Source organism: Grampus griseus (assembly GCF_964374135.1).
Source record: "Grampus griseus genome assembly, chromosome: 4".
Lineage (NCBI taxonomy): Eukaryota > Metazoa > Chordata > Mammalia > Artiodactyla > Delphinidae > Grampus > Grampus griseus.
In genome coordinates this window covers 142,093,212-142,109,250 of record NC_138997.1, presented here as the reverse complement: position 1 = coordinate 142,109,250, position 16,039 = coordinate 142,093,212, and the positions used below count along the sequence as shown (strand labels likewise).

Here is a 16,039-nt window from a genome sequence, read left to right as displayed (position 1 = left end):
CTCCGCGGGGGGCTCTGGCTTCCCGCAGCCAAGGTGGGAGGCAGCTGCCGCCTCCACCCCGTCTGCGGCTTGGCTTGGCACTCGGTGCTCCCGGGCCGTTGGCAGGCCTGTGTCGGGGCAGGGGTTCCCGGGGAGGACAGGAGGCAGGTCCCCCCACACTTGCAGCCTTGCGCCCTTAACCGCCCTGCCAGCCTTCCCCACGTCGTGAGCAGGATGGGCAAGCTGGAGCACGTGGACGTGCACCTCTTCTGCCTGGTGGCCGCGGACTTCTACAGACACCAGATAGAGGAGGAGCTCGACCGCAGGGCCTTCCAGTCTGTGTTCGAGGTGGTCGCGGCGCCAGGAAACCCGTATCACCGCCTGCTGGCTTGTTTGCGGAACGTCCACAAGGTCACCACGTGCTGAGCGCCCACGTGGGCGGAGGCGAGGTGGCGCCAGGACTCGGGGCCCCGCCTGCACCGCGTGGCTCGGCCTCACCGCGTGCAGGGAACGTATGCAGGAATCTTGGGGGTTGAGCCTGAGTCCTTTCAGGGGCAAGAGCAGCCGTTGCTGACCCCCCGTGCTAGAGCTAGCGTTAAATGCCAGTCGCCGGTGTGTACTTCCTCACGTGCGGCCTGTTCGCTGCCACCGGGTCCCAGCTGCTCCTGCCTCGGCTCTCGCAGGTCGGCCGTGAGCCCCTCTGCTGTCCCGCAGGCGGGAGGTGATGCCACGGGCCTCCCAGAGCACCCCCCGCATCTCCCCAGTGAGGCACGGGGTCCTGGGGTCTCGCTGGCTCCTGCAGGCCTGCGTGCCGCGCTGGCATCGGGCCTGGGCGGGGCGGGGTGGCTGGGAGCACGATGGCCCGCGCCGTTCTTCCCTGTCTCTGTTTTCTTCTCAGGATTTAAAGTTTAATTATATCAGTAAAGAGATTAATTTTAAGGTAACTTTCTATGCCCGTGTACAGTCTGTGCATTGCTGAGTCTGTGCTGCGTGTCACGGCCTCCGAGGAGGTCGATGGGAGCCCCTCCCTCTCCCTCCACGAGACTTAACTCTGGCGTTCCTCTCGCCCAAGCCCTAGTCCCCCGACACGCCGCCCTTTTTTGTGCATTCACGTTTAGTTAGAGTTTAGGGAGGTGTCGGCGTGCAGATGTCTGACCGGGAGTTCCCCCGCCCCGTTATGAGTTGGGAAGGTTCCCCTGTGGCTGTCCTGGTCGTGGGCAGTCAGCTCTGGGGCACAGATGGCTCTCAAGGCTCTCCCACTGGTGACGGGCGGCTCCTGGGCACTTAGCCGACAAGGCCGGCCCGCCTGGCCGTGAGCAGCCTCCGTCCTGACCAACACTGTCGTCCCCCCGCTCCTGTCCTGACTGGGGCTGCGCTCTACCCAGGGGCTGGCCGACGGGTGTTGGGATCCGAGTCCCCCGTGTCCCTCCTGCACAGTGGGGCCCAGAGGCTCGCCTGGTCTGGCAGCCCCGAGGGTGTAACAGCGTTAGTTGTCTGCGCTCCTCTTGGTCAAGAGCAAAGCTTGGAGTCCTGGCAACTGTTTGAGAAAGGCCCGAGCACGTCCTCGGCTCCCTTTCAGTCCATCCGCGGGGCCTCCTTTCAGCACAGGCGGGTGCGGATCTGTGCCCACTGGACCAGTGGTGGGGCAGGAATGAGGCCAGCCAGGGCCTCCACTTCTACCCCAGGCCCCGGCCCCTGGACCAGCCGTTTCTGGGCCCAAAGCAGCCACGTCATCAAATGCACACGAGGCGTGGACAGTCGAGTGCCCTTGGCCAGGGGCTGGTGGAGCGCTTACGGGCGGGGCTCTTCAGGTCCCCGGAGGCAGCGAGTCATTTGGTCACCGTCATGCTGGCCAGTTTGGTCATGAGCTCAAGTGCAGTCAGGTTTGGGGTGTTTCACTGGCAGGTGGAGATGACTGTGAAGCTGACTTCCAGAGTCTGCCAAGGGGAGGAGTCCTTCGGTGCACGGTTAGCTACCCTCGCGTCTGTGCGACATCTCACCATGGCGCACACAGCTGCGGGCGCAGACCCAGGCCGCTCCCACCCCCAGAGCTGCCGTGGTTTGAGGCCGGCTGGGGTCAGAGTGTGCGGCCAGGGGAGGCTGTGGGAGCCCCTCCTCAGAGCAGCCCTTGGCTTTTCCTGCCTGCCCCACCAGCGCCCGGCAGAGGCCTCGCCCGGCCAGGGCGTGAACAGTAGAAACGGGTCAGAGGTCCAAGTAGGACCTTGGGGAGGATCTCCTGACTCCGAACAAGAATTGAGAAAAGTCACCGCTCTCTCTCCCTTTTCGCTTTGGACTCCCACGTTATTTCAGCAGCTCCGAGATCGACGCATCGCAGGCTGACGTTGTCCCTGCTTAGATGTTTACGCTTGTTAGAAATAGCACTGTGAATGTAAAACTGGGAACCGTTCCCCTTAGGAGTCATAGCACCGGGCTCAGCTGAGTTTGGTGGGTTCTCCTTGTTACCACGTGACCTGTAACAGCCAGTGCTTAACGAGGGGGCTTGAGCCCAGCTCTGGCCCTAGGTGCCAACCCAAAGACTTGCCGGTGTGCCCCCGAAGTGGATATGAGTTTATGAGTGAGATCGCTTTACCCGTGGATGAGTACGTGTGTAATGTGTTTGTATGTGTCTATATTCATCAAGACACAGACAGGCGAGGCCTCTAAGAGTGGCCATCAGTTCCCTGTAGAAGCCGACCTTCCTTAGACCTGCCCTGTGGAGTCGGCTGCATGGGGTCATTAAAATCCCACTGAGAAAACAGTCCACCTCGTCAGCTCTCTGCAGAAGGGACTGACTTTACCAAGTTCCTGAAAGTCTGCGGCGAGCACCAGTCCTACCGCCAATCCACGTTTTGTTGAAAGTATCGTTGATGTGATCGTCAGGTTTGTTTTGTTTTTTTGGGGGGGTGTTTTTGTTTTCCTGCTTGTGACACAGGAAAGATCTGAGTGAAACCAGGGTAGGGCTGGTGGGCGACGCGCTTGCGCGCCTTCTCGGAACCGTGCCTCCCGGGGCGGCCCCTGAGCCGGGCAGGGGCTCTCCAGCCTCCTAGTGCCCTTTACCGCGGGCTCTCCCACTCCTGCAGCCCTGTATCCTCTCAGGAGGAAGGAAGACGCTGAGGCGCCTCCAGACACCCACAGCGTGGCATCAGAGGAGCCCCTGAACCCCAGAGGGCCCCCTTCGTGGCCGGGCGTCACTGCCCAGCCCTGGGGCACGGGCGGCTCATCCGTGGAGCCGAGGGGAGCCCCTGCTGTCGGCGCGGGTTCACGGAGCTGCGCTCGGCCGTGCTGCAGGGAAAATCCTCCGGGGCCGCGTGGCGTGGGCCACTTGTCTGTGGTTTGCAGGTGAGGACTCAGTTCCATCTTGATAACGTCTCTTCCTGGCACGTGGCCTCGCTTTGTCCCTCTGCGCCGTGGCCGAAAGTGTAGCTCCTGGCCAGGGTGAGACTCAGGGCCGTTCTGCCCGCTGGAGCGACAGGCGGGGATGCGAAAACCACCCCGAAGGCCACCAAGGCTCGCTGGGGAGCTCGGGGTGCCCCCGCGAGGAGGGGACCACGGGCCCGGGCATGCGCTCAGCAGGGAGGGGCCACTCAGGTGGCGGTGACAACCGGAAGGGGCCTGGAGGGTGCAGGGGCACTCTACCCCTGTGCCTGGCACTTTCTAAAGCAGCTGGAGCAACCCACTTCCCTCGAGCGCATGTGGGAGCATCTGGCCCCAGACAGTCACTGCAGGGTGACCCCTGGCCCTGGAGGATTGTGGCCGTCGTGGACCTGCCGAAGGTGGTTGGGCTCTGAGCTCAGTGGGGCCACCTGCCCGTACTCGCTGCCTCGAGCCGTGGCGGAGTGGCCATCGGCAGGGGTTTGAGCTCATGCTGCGCCGCCGCCACTGTCCCCGCCGTCCCTGCCACGCTGGGCACCAGCAGGGCTGCGATGGGTGCGTCCCGGAGCCTGGCCCAGATGTGACTGTCTGCGAGAGGAAAGGGAAGTCTGACGTGAGATGTACATTTTAATTTTTTAAACTGCTACAAACATTGTACTTATGAATTAAAAGAAAAGAATTAAGCGATAACTTGCTGGGTGAGGCCTGCTTTGCTTGCGGAGAGCCTAGACCCCGCGGCAGGGAGGCAGGAATTGATGCCACACCAGCACGAGCCCAGTGCCTCGGTCGGGGGCCGCCGGTCCGGGTGGCTGGCCATGCGGGGCTGAGGAGGCGACCCGCGGGCCACCTCACAGCGGGCCTCCTGCCCGCACACGCGGCCGCGAAGGCTGCAGCGGTTCTGGTGGAATCTCCCAGGGGCCGTGGGGTTTCGCCCGGAGCCCTACCCTGGAGGGGCGGTCAGGGCTGGCACAGGTTCTGGGGGGCTCACTCGGGGGCCACGACCTGACTTTTGAGCCCCTCACGGTCTAGCTGCCCCTTCCGCCTCATTGGCCATTGCCCCCCCCCCGTGCTCCTGGGCGACAGCGTGAGGCGATGCTGCCCTGTCTATTTGAGCCGGTGAGTTCTTCCCACCTGAAATGCTAGCTCCTCCTGGAAGTCTTCTCCACTCAGCTGAGTGGGCACCGTCCTTCCCAGCCCCCAGGAACCCCGGTAGTGAGCGTCACAGTCATCTCGGGGCGCTGGTGATTGCCCACCAACCTGCAAACACAGAGACCCTGGGCCGCGGGCTGCCCCGGGCAGGCGCTTCACAGTGTCTGCCGAAGTCCCCCCAGTTCTGGGAAGTGGGCGGCCCCGAGCCCGACCGTGGTGGGGGCCCCGAGAGACGGCCGAGCACGGGTGGACTGGCCCCTGCCTGTGGTCACGGCCGTGTGACCGCACACGCCTGCAGACAGGGTGTCGGGATGTGCGCAGGCGCCGCAGGTGCGGGCAGTGTCGGCAGGAAGCTGCTTGGAGAGCGTTCAGCTGCTGGGCCTCGTGGACGGGCCGCACAGGTTCGTTTCCACCTGAGTTGCTCTGCGCGTTTGGGAAGATCATGTCGCCTCCACAGGTGTGTCTCCTCTGCGACACACCTCCAGGGCCCCTTCAGCTCACCCTTCAGAGCTGCCTAAGCTCTGCCCGCCCCTCCCTGGTCCAGGCGAGGCAGCCAGACCCTGGCCGGCACACCTGGTCCACCTGCTGTTTCCAGAAAGAAATGCCCCCAGATCCCCTGGAAAGAAGCGACGGCATGTCCCCCACTCACCCTCCAGCCACCGTGCACAGGTGCCCTTGTAAAGGGCAAGACCCCTCTTGTCTTCAGAGGAAGCCCTTGCTTCCTGACCTGACGCCTGAGAGCCCTTCTGGGTCTGGGGGTGCCCGGCCCAGCCTCACCCCTCAGGGTAGCCTGGCCATGGGCCCAGGCACCGCCGGACGGGGCATTCTGCCAGGGCCCGGGGCCTGTGGGCACAGGGTGGGCCTGCTTTGTGGGGTCACCAGGGCTCTTGGGAAACCATGAGGGTGTCCTGCAGTTTCCACGAGCTTGGGGGCCTCAACGGCCTGGCTTCTCCGTCTGGACGGCTCATCCCCACTGGCCTTCCAAGCAGGAAACCCGGGGCCCGTCACGGCCACGTCCTCTAGGGGCCTGACACTCCCAGGCCTTCACCGGCCAGGCCTCCACTCACCCGGCCCAGGGTGTGCTCGGAGGCTGGCTGGCCCAGTGGAGCCGTTGGGTCGGGGTTGGGTTCTGCCTGCTGAGGCAGAGGACTGAAAGTTACGGTCTGGGCTCCCGTGCGCGCGGGGAGAGGATGGTGGTGCCGGCACGGTCGTCGCCCCCTGGCACCAGGGAGTCCATCCTCCCGACCTGCCCTCCTTCAGCTCTGCCCTGCCTGCGCCCGGGCCTGGACCCATCTCCCACACTCCCTGTGCTTCCCTGCCTCTGCCCAGCTGGGGGGTCTTCCTCGGCCAAACCCCTGCCTTCGGAGACGGGCTCAGCTCACCGCTGCCTGCTCCCAGGAGGTGCTGGAGGCCCCTGAGAGACGCCCCTTCCTGCCCTGAGCCTCCGCGGGGGGAGGCAGAGGCCTGTGCCGAGTTTCACAGCCCTGCCAGCCGAGGGCACGTGGGCCCACCCGTGGGGCCGCGGGGAGCTGGGCCTGCCTTCCCCACCTGCCTGGCTCCTCCTCGTCCTTGGACGCCGAAAGTGAGGGCTCTGCTTCCGGGAGCGTCCTCCGGGCCCCCCTCTCCAGGGCTTCCGGTGCCCCTGAAACCTGAGAAGAGACGGCTGGAGCCCAGCCTTTTACCCTGACTCTCCTGGACGTTTGGCTGGAGGCCTAGCAGGGGGTGTAGATGCCTCCTCCGAGCCGCCTGGCTGCCAGGACGCTGAGCACGGGCAGCGATGCCTCTGGGCCACAGCTGCCCTGCGGAGGCATAGGGACCCGCTGTCCTGGGGTTGACCAGGCCGGGTGCCCTGGGGCAGCAGCTTTTCCTGATGACGATTCGCCAGCCCCGCCAGGCCAGCACATGGGCCTCTGCCCTCTCCCAAGGCTCCAAGGAGGGTTTGGTGGGGGGAGGGAGGGGCCGTGGGAAGGGGTCCCGGGGCCTTGGAGGTGCAGCCTCCAGCCGCATGTCTGGCGGTGGGTACTTGTCCAGAGAGGACGACTCCTGTGCTCTGAGCCCCACTGTAGGTGAGGACAGGGGCTGGGGGCGGGGGGACGGCCGAGTCACAACCCGAGTTGGTGGAGCTGGGTCTGAGACCCTGAGCCGGCTTTGCCTGCCTCTCCCTTGGTCCCCCTGCCCCTGGTGCTGGGATGCACTGAGGCAGCCCTGCTCTGTTCTTGGAGTCGTGGTTGAAGAAAGGTCCACCTGGAGGATGGTCAGGGTTGGCACAGGCTCTGGGGGACAGAGCGCCAGCGCTAGGGCCACTTGGTAGGTTGAATCCTTCGTCTAGGGCGGGGCGGGGGGGAGGTTTCCTGGAGGAGGTGGGACTTGCGGTCACTGGTCCACTTGGCAAGCACTACTGAGTGCTCTGTGCCAGGTACCCAGGCCGGAGGAGTGCAGCAGTTGTCAGCCTTCCTGGGCGGTGCTGTGTGGTGTCCCTGTGTCCCCAGAGAGGGAGGGGCCTCCACCAGGAGCTGATGGCAGGCCCGGGCCCTGACCCAGGGACCCCTGCTGCCCTTCCCCTCTACACTCCAAGTTCTGACTGCGGGGGAGGGAGGGAGCCCCAGCCAGCCCACCCCATCCTGAGCACCTCCCCTCCTTCCGCCTAGGGCTTCAGCCCGCCTCGCAGGGTGTCAGAGGGCGAGCTCTGGGCACGTGGGTGCGGTGGGGGGGGCACCTGGGCGGAGACTCGGGGATGCCTCGCATCCCAGGCTCAGCTTCCCTGTCCTGGGACGGCTCAGACCAAGAAGCTTCTGTCATAGTCAGGCCCGAGGAGGGTCCTCTGTTGAAGGTGGAGGTTTTCGGCCTGGACTTCGTGAGCCCTTCCCCCCGAGTTCAGGCCACCCCGGAACCCTGAGGATGCCAGGCAGGCTCACGGATGGGCACGCTGGCCCGTGGGCCTGGGGGTGGGGCGGGGGCACCACGTGGCCATTGCAGCCCGTCCAGCAGGTGTGAGGGCTCTTGCTGGCAAGCCACCTGCTTGAGTTTTACCTTCAAAATGTTCAGTCCCGATGCCTTAGGTGGCCCTTCTCTCTGAAGCCCCCGCAGGCTCCACTGCTCTGGTCTTCTGCCCGGCTAAGGCTTGGTCCCCTGGCCAGTCCCAGTGGGCACTCAGTCCCTAGGCCCTGCCGAGGTGGCGGCCCATCCCCAGCCTGGCTCTCAGGCCCTGCTGTCCTGCCCTCCCCGTTACAGCCCCACCACCTCTCACTGCCCGTCCTGCACGTGCTCTGGGCCGGGCGGCCTTGCTGCCTCTCTTGGCCGGTCCTTCTGCAGAGCTCTCCTTCATCCTACGCTGCACCACCTGGCTGGTGCTGGAGGTTCATGTCCCTGTCCCCTGAGCCTCAGTCAAACACTGGCGGAGGCCTGCTGAGGGTGGGTGGCCGGGGACCCCAGCCAGTGCCAGTGGTCGCTTTGTCCAAGGTCAGCGTTGGGGGGCCTCTCAGGAGAGCCAGGAAGCAGCAGGGGCGTTTTCCCAGGACCATGGGCAGAGGAGGCGTGACGGTGTCCTTCACGGGGAGCCTGGCGGCCACTGCACAACACAAGTCAAACCCAGTCCCGAGCCAGCCTGCCTGGGTTCAGAGCCCAGCTTGGCTCCTTGACCACAGCGTGACCTCACCTTTGTCCCTCAGGCTGTTCATCTGGAAAATGGGAATAACAGCAGTGCCAGCCTCCCTCGCAAGAGTGCCGTGAGGATCAAAGTAGAAGACACAGACGTACCAGACATACTGCACTTAGAACAGTGCCCAGTGGCCTTAGCAAGCGTCACAAAGCTGCAAGGCAGAAAATAAATGGCTGGCTCAAAGCAGGTCCAATTTGCGGGAGGGAAAAAGGGAAGAAGGACCAAAGTGTATTGAATAGGAAGACTTCAGAGAGGAGCTGATGCCAGAACAGGGTTTTGAAGAATGAATAAGAGTTTGCCAGTAAGTCCGAAGGTGAAGTCTAGGCAACCTGCTGGGAAGGGAGGGGATTTACTTGAGGTCAGTCCTTCGTTTGTTCACTCCTTTATTCAGCAAGGCTTCCCCGAGCTGTCTCCTGTGGGGCCGTGGGGTACAGGAGCAGCCGACCCAGCCGAGTGGACCAGGCAGGTCTGGGTGTGGGTGGGGCTGATTGATGCAGGGCGATCAGGACTGCGGTGGGGCTGCCCATGGGGGGAGGGATCCGCACCACCCGCTCCCAGCTACTCTCTGGTCTCAAGCACTGTGCCGGCCCCTCAGCCCACCCCATGTGTCACTCAGGCCAGCAAGCATCCCGCCTGCAAGGAGGGGAGCAGGCAGACAGTGGCCGAGCCAGGGGTCTGCTCGGGGCCGGAGCCCTGCCCCCGCCCAGCCTGGTGGTGGTGGCGTTTGTACCGTAAGTGTGAGCGTGTTGGCCGGAGGATGGCTGTGTGCAGGGCATGCAGGTGGGTGGGTGTTGGTGCACACACGTGTCTCTGCGGGTCCCCAAGAGTGTGTTCCTGTGTGAGTCTCCCCATCTGTCTGTCTCTGCCCCTGCCACCCCTCTGTCTGTCGTCTCTCCTCCTCTGGGTCTCCTCATTTGTTTGCACCCCAATGCCTTACCCTGGGCCCTCCCTGGGCCCCCACCTGTGTGAGCCGGGGCGGGGCAGAGGCGGGGGCTGCGGCCTGGACCCCACCTCTCAAGAGCCCGGTCTGCCCAGCGGAGGTGCCTCGTTCGGTGGCCTGGGCCGGCCAGCCTGGCGACAGGGCTGGGGCGCGGGGCAGGGCCGGGAGCCCGGGCCGCCGGTTTGGGGTCTGGCTCGCTCACTGCAATGTTGATGGCCTGTCAGGGCGGCCCTGATTCCTGCGCTTTCAGTTAAAAGGTTTCTGTTGTTGTAGCTTATGCAGTTGCTCTGTTGCTATGGAAACGTGACATCAAAATGACGTTTCCCGTTTAAAAGCTTTTAACTAAATTCCTGCCTGTCAGATGTAGGCCCCATTTTGAGCGAGGAGCTGCCTTCCAGGAGCGGGGCTCCCGCCGCCGTGGTGCGCAGGCCCCACGCGGCCCGGCCCGAGCGCGCTCTTTAACCCCGCAGGTGACCCCGGCATGGCAGCGGCCGAGGTGCCCGGCTACCTCGTGTCCTCGCAGACGGAGAAGCACCGGCGGGCCCGCAACTGGACGGACGCGGAGATGCGCGGCCTCATGCTCGTCTGGGAGGAGTTCTTCGACGAGCTGAAGCAGACCAAGCGCAACGCCAAGGTCTACGAGAAGATGGCCAGCAAGCTGCTGGAGATGACCGGCGAGCGCCGGCTGGGCGAGGAGATCAAGATCAAGATCACCAACATGACCTTCCAGTACAGGTAGGCCCGCGGCCACCGCTGTTGCCGCCACAGAGCCCCAGGGCACCCCAGGCTCGCTGGGCAGGCGGTCCGCACAGGGACATCGCCCCCCCCGCCCCCGCCCCCGCCCCGGCCGGGACATCCCCGGAGCTGAGTGTGTGGGGGGGGTCCTGGCTTTGTGTAAGTGAGAGGGGACCTGCAGAAGCCATGGGGGAGGGGAGGGGGGAAACCGAGGCACAGGAGGGCCGGGCTGGGGCTGACCCCGGCTCCCCAGGCCTCGGCCAGGGCACCACCCCCCAGGCCCGCGGGCGACTCCCACTCGGCCCCCCAGGCTTGGCTCTGCTCCGCAGGGTGGCGGGTGCTGCTGTGTGGGCGGGAAACTGAGGCCGGAGGAGGCTCAGCCGCCAGGCCCGCGAGCCGGCCTGTCCTGCCGCTCTGTCATCTTCAGCATCCGCTGAGCCTGCTGTGAGCACAGCACGGCGCTGGCCTTGGGGCCTGGGCGGGGCGTGGAGGGCTCAGCAGAAGCCCTGAGTGCCCAGGAGGGTCCGCTCCCGGGAGGAGGCCCCCTGCCCTGGCTGCCGTGGGAGGAGCCCGGTCGGGGCCAAGCGCGTGGCTCCGGCAGGGGCAGCTCTGGCGTCCGGGATGGAGCCCTGTGGCCCCACGTGCCCAGCACCGTGGAGTGTGAGGCCAGGCCTATCTGCAGGGGCTCACGGTGAGGAGAGGGTCACAGGGAGGGCAAAGGTCAGAGGTGTGGCGTGGGTCAGGGCAGGTAAAGGTCAAGCAGCAGCTGGGCTCTAGGGGGAGAGTGGCACCGAGAGCATGGGCCCTGGGGGCGGCCTGGGCAGCCCCCGAGAGCCTGTCAGTGTGCGGGGGGCGGGAGGGGGCCGTCCAGGGGGCCGTGCCGGGACCCAGCTGGTCCCAGCCCAGGCCACTTCTGGCCCTCCTAGTGGCCGCTGTGGGCAGGGGCACAGAGCTGCGTGTGGACGAAGCCCTGCAGGTTGGCCTCGGGCACCTTGAGACACACCGTGGGTGAGAGGACCCTCACCCCGACTCCCATGCCCACCTCGAACAAGCAAGGAGAGGCCTCACCCCTCCTGGCCTGACGCTCCCAGCCCGTCTGGAGCCTGGGGACGTGCAGGGGCTCCCCAGGGCCCTGGGCAACCAGAGGCTGTTTCAGTTGCATCCATTTAACTTTTTCTGGCCCTTGGAGATCCTGAGCCTGGCCTGTCCGAAGGCCCATTTCTGACCCCCAGCTTGGCCCCCAGCCAGGCCCCGGGGTGGAAAACAGGTGGCTGCTGGGGTCCAAAGGCATCCGAGGAGTCGCGTAGGTAAAGTCTGTCAGATTCCAGTCACCGGCTCCTGACGGAAGGGCCGAGTAGCGTGTAGGCGCACCTGCCCCCCGCCCCCCACCCGCCCCTGCCCGGTGAGGAGGGAGCTGCGGAGGTGACGCAGGCTGTCTTACGGGGCTCCTGTCTGACTCCATAGCTCCAGGGCCCTGACTGGTGTCTAGCCGGGTCATTCATTATTTATCCTGAAAGCTTCTTCAGAGTCCCAGGGGAGGGATTCTGTTCCATTCCTGGAAGAGGGATGTGGGCCCCAGAGGCCACAGGAGATGAGGGTATGGCTGAGAGGGCCCAGGGCCCCCTCGCGGACAGCACTTCACAGTTTAGGAAGCACTTGCACACCGTGGTATCTGTCAGCTCCCGTACACCGATGGGGAAACAGAGGCCCAGAGCAGGAGAGGGACTTGCCCAAGGCCACACAGCCCCTCACAGGCCAACGCTTTGGCTGCACGACTGGTTCTTTCTCCCCCTGCCACCCAGAACCTCCCACAGCAGAGACTTTAGTTATTTTTTCACGACAGCTTTTTTTTTTTTAAACAATCCTTGTTTGTTTATTAATTTATTGGCCGCACCGCAGGGCTTGCAGGATCTCAGTTCCCTGACTGGGGATTGAACCTGGGCCCTCGACAGTGAAAGCACGGAGTCCTAACTGCTGGACCGCCAGGGAAGTCCCGAGACGGGTGTGTGTGTGTGTGTGTGTGTGTGTGTGTGTGTGTGTGTGTGTGTGTGTGTGTGTGTGTGTGTGTGTGTGTGTGTGTGTGTGTGTGTGTGGTACGTGGGCCTCTCACTGTTGTGGCCTCTCCCGTTGTGGAGCACAGGCTCCGGACGCTCAGGCTCAGCGGCCATGGCTCACGGGCCCAGCCGCTGCGCAGCACGTGGGACCTTCCCCGACTGGGGCACGAACCCGTGTCCCCTGCATCGGCAGGCGGACTCTCAACCACTGCGCCACCAGGGAAGCCCCGGAGACAGCTTTTTATATATTAACGTTGTCGGAGGAATTCCCTGGCGGTCCAGCGGTTAGGACTCTGCGCTCTCACTGTCGCCGCCCAGGTTCAATCCCTGGTTGGGGCACTAGGATGCCGCAAGTCGCTCAGTGTAACCGGAAAAAAAAAAAAAATGCTGGTTAAGGAAGCCTGGGGGCGGCCAGGTTCCGTGGGGGGTGCTTTGTTGGCACACCGTTCAGGTGCTCCCCACGCCAGGGCGGGCCTTTCCTTATCTCTCCGAGGAGTGGGCTGGCTTGAGTTGACAGACCAGGAGCTGGGGGGACGCCTGCGGAGGGCCTGGGGGGGAGCCCGGGCGGGGGCTGGGCCCCGAGCACCATCGTCCACCCGCTGTGCCCATGTCCGTGTCGCCCTCCGCGGGATGGACGGTGGTCCGTGGTCAGGAAGCTGGCGCGGCCTGCTCGTCCCCACGTGGCCCGTCCCGGGCTTCCTGCTGAGGACAGTCTGCTTGCTGGGCGCTGCTCGAGGGCATGTCCTGCCTGGCCCGCCTCTGCCTGCTGCCCTGAGCCCCGCACCTCCGCGGGGGGCCACTCTTTCAGGTGGTCAGCTCGTTATCTGCAGTGACCAGTGTGACCGGTGGCTGCACCCTGGCAGGGAGTCCCTTGTCAGAGACAGAGGCCGTCTGGCCACGGGGCGCTTTGTTTCTCAAAGGCCTCGCCACAGCGGGAAGAGCGAGGGGCAGGAACATGGGGGCTGGAAGCTGAGGCCGGGGGCCCAGGAAACCCTGTGGCCTCCTTCCTGGCCTGGCTGGTGCTGCCCAGCTGTCTTGCGGCCGCCTCTCCCCATCCCTCACCTCCCAGGGGACAGCCAAGGCCCAAGGACCTTCAGGTTCCGTCTGCAGGGGAGGGGAGCGTGGTGCAGGGCCTCAGATGGGCTCAGGCCCACAGTGGGCAGAGCCGTGCAGTGCAGACCCTGGGCCTGGGGCCCAAGTGGGGGTGGGGGACGTCAGGCAGTGTGGGAAGGGACCCCGTCCGGCCCAGCCCGGGTCCTCCTGGCACCTTCAGCCGAGAATATCTGACAGCTTGCTGTTTGCCAGACACCGGGCGTTGTCTTCTTAAATCTTCCCGAGAGTGACGGCCACGTGAGGAGCTTACTTTGATCATCCCCATTTTACTGATGTGAAAATGGAGGCTCAGAGAGGTTAATGGACCTGCTGATGGTCACACAGCAAAGCGATGGAGACGAGAGACAGACTCAGATGTGCTGGACACTGAGGCCTGTGCTCTTACCTTCTGAGCTTCTTGCTCCCCAGGGCGTCCTCTTTAGAAAAGCGCGTTGATTATACGACCGTACTTTACGTTTGCGTAACACATTATATTACATTTTATTCCCATGTTGGTGTTATACCATATATTTGGTTATTGCCGGTTAACTTATTAAAAAGCAGCATTTGTTCATTGCAGAGAGTTTAGAAATTCCAGAAAAGCAAAGAGAGGACGAATGAGCCCAAGGTCCTGGCACTCACACTGGGGCACGTGCATCCTTTCCAACATCCAAGGCTGTGTAGGTCCCGAGCCTGCCTTCTTGCTGAGTCCCATGTCACCTTGGCCCTGGGGCCTGGCCGATTTTTCTGGGGAGGCCTGGCTGCCACGTGGCTCCCCCAGGTCCGGAGCCCCCGAGTGCCCCTCCGCCGAGGGCCGGGCGAGGCAGGGCCGGGAGCAGCTGTTTCTCACCCTTGGCTCTTGTGTCTTTCGTTTCAGGAAATTAAAATGCATGACAGATAGCGAGTCCGTCCCGCCCGACTGGCCCTATTACCTAGCCATTGATAGGATTCTGGCCAAGGTCCCCGAGTCCTGTGATGGCAAACTGCCGGACGGCCAGCAGCCGGGGCCCTCCACGTCCCAGACCGAGGCGTCCCTGTCGCCGTCTGCTAAGTCCACCCCTCTGTACTTACCGTATAAGCAGTGCTCCTACGAAGGCCGCTTCCAGGACGATGGCTCCGCCAGCTCCTCCAGCTTACTGTCCCTTAAGTTCAGGTAGTGTGTGTGCTTCCCTCTCTTGCCTCCACACCAGCGGGGCCGGGCACCCGCCCTCCGGAGAGGGGGCTGAGGGCCGCGAGGGGGCTGTCCTGGCGGCGGCATCCTCGGCCGGCCCGGGCCGGCCGCAGAAGCCTAGGTAGTATGCACCAGCCCCCAGGGGCAGGGAGGCCAGAGACAGGAAGGCAGGTGGTTCCCGAAGCTTGGGCTGTCATGTCCACAGACTGGGTGCATCTCCTGCTCCGTCACCGCTTAGCTGTGTGGAAAGTCCTTGATCTCTCTGGGCCTCAGCCTCCCTCTGTGAAATGGGGATAAATCAGGACCTTCTCCAAGGAGGGCTGGGATTAGAGGCGAGCGCTCCCGCCTTCCCTCGGCTTCTGGCTCTTGCGCTCCCCCTACCCCAAGCAGACCGTGCCCTGGGGTCCCCTTCTCCCTGGCCTGGCCGGGCCGGCTGGTCTCTCAGCACCGGGGAGGGGGTGTCAGGCTGAGCCTCCAGGGTGTGCTCGGAGCCTGGCTGCAGTGGGGGGACGCAGCCCCTCTGCCGTCCACGGCGTCCTGCCAGGCGTGTGCTGACCCTGCCTAAAGATGCCCTCAGTCAGGTGTGCGGGAGACACACCCCTGTGGTGTGGGGGCCGGGGAGCCAGAGGAGGTGACGTTTGGGCTGGGCTTTCACGGATGAATAGGAGTTGGCCAGTGGGGGAGAGAACAGGAAGAGTGTGGATTTGAGCTGTGGCCCTGCCTCCCCTGAGCCTGGTCTCAGGTCTGTCAGATGGGAGTAGGGTGGGGTGAGGAAGGCATCTCCGGGGGCCCCTCCAGTCTGACACCCCCAGTCTGGGGGGCTGCTGCTCCGTTTGTTCTCAGCAAAGACCCCAGACAGAAATGCCTTTGCTGGTGGCCAGGCCGAGTTGCAGGGAAGTCTGAGATTTACGGACAGTTGTTTCCGTGGATTGAGCCCAGTTCCCAGACTGACAGCTGCCCCAGGCATTGCACCAGGACTGGGACGTGGGGCTGTTCTCCCTCTCGGGGCCGAGCTCTGCTCTCTGCCCCTGAGGTTGGCGGGGTCACGAATCTTCTGCACAGAAGCAGAGGGCCTGGGCTCGGGGACGGGCAGGATCTTGGGGCCTGGTGGGGTTTGGCAGCTCCCTGCCCACCCGTGGGGGCCGGTTAGACCCGGGATGCCCCACCCCCGAGCAGAGAGCCCAGGGCATGCCCACCCAGCTCAGCGGGTTTGGGGGTGCTCTCGTGGCAGGGACCCCCCGCCTCCTAAGCCTGTGCCCCCTTCGTGGTGGGAGGGCCCGGCCCTCACGTGCGTGGACGGTAGCCCAGCACCCCATGTGCCCGGTGGCGGCCGGGAGGGTCGGGCAGGCCCGGGCTCCGTGGCCAGCCGTCCACACGCCGGCGCTGTCCTTCCAGGTCGGACGAGCGGCCCGTGAAGAAACGCAAGGGACAGGGCGGCCACTTGCAGAGGAAGAAGCTGCGGCTGCTGGAGACGATGCTGGAGGAGCAGCGCCGGCTCAGCCGCGCCCTGGAGGAGACGTGCCGCGAGGTGCGCCGCGGGCTGGACCAGCACAGCCTCCTGCAGGCGCAGGGCCTGCAGCTGCAGGAGCGCATGATGAGCCTGCTCGAGAAGATCATCGCCAAGTCCGGGGTCTAGGCCGCCCACCGGCCCCCTGCCGCCGCCGCCTCGGCCTCCAGCGTTAAAGCCCCCCGGGCACGCGGCCGGCCGGGGCCCCGGGCTCACGGCAGGGCAGCTCCCGGGAAGAGCCTCCCGGAATCTGCTCTCCAGTATCGTCACTGTCGACGGTACTCGGAACGGCTTTTGATGTTAAACGTGTCATTTTCATCACTGCCTGGAAGCGGAGGTCACGGTGCAGCCCTGGAGGGAGGCGCAGGCGGTCCCTCCCAAG

The 16,039-nt window shown here is 64.5% G+C and overlaps 2 protein-coding genes across 2 annotated transcripts in view; both read left to right on the top strand.

Moving 5' to 3' along the window:
• The window catches only part of LOC309822327 (huntingtin), a gene marked incomplete at its 5' end in the record, with an annotated part of 99,874 nt that extends 98,975 nt beyond the window's left edge, over window positions 1-899 (top strand). The window contains one exon of the mRNA XM_082654040.1: window positions 192-899. Within this exon, the coding sequence (XP_082510166.1) occupies window positions 192-405 (214 nt within the window). The 3' untranslated portion in view covers window positions 406-899. The remainder of the gene's footprint in view (window positions 1-191) is intronic.
• Window positions 900-9,579: 8,680 nt separating this feature from the next.
• MSANTD1 (Myb/SANT DNA binding domain containing 1) lies at window positions 9,580-15,786 on the top strand (the record flags this gene model as incomplete). Its single annotated transcript, XM_082653666.1, has 3 exons — window positions 9,580-9,833; window positions 13,857-14,132; window positions 15,546-15,786. 3 exons carry the CDS (start codon window positions 9,580-9,582, stop codon window positions 15,784-15,786), a joined length of 771 nt encoding a protein of 256 aa, XP_082509792.1.
• Between the last annotated feature and the right edge of the window lie 253 nt (window positions 15,787-16,039).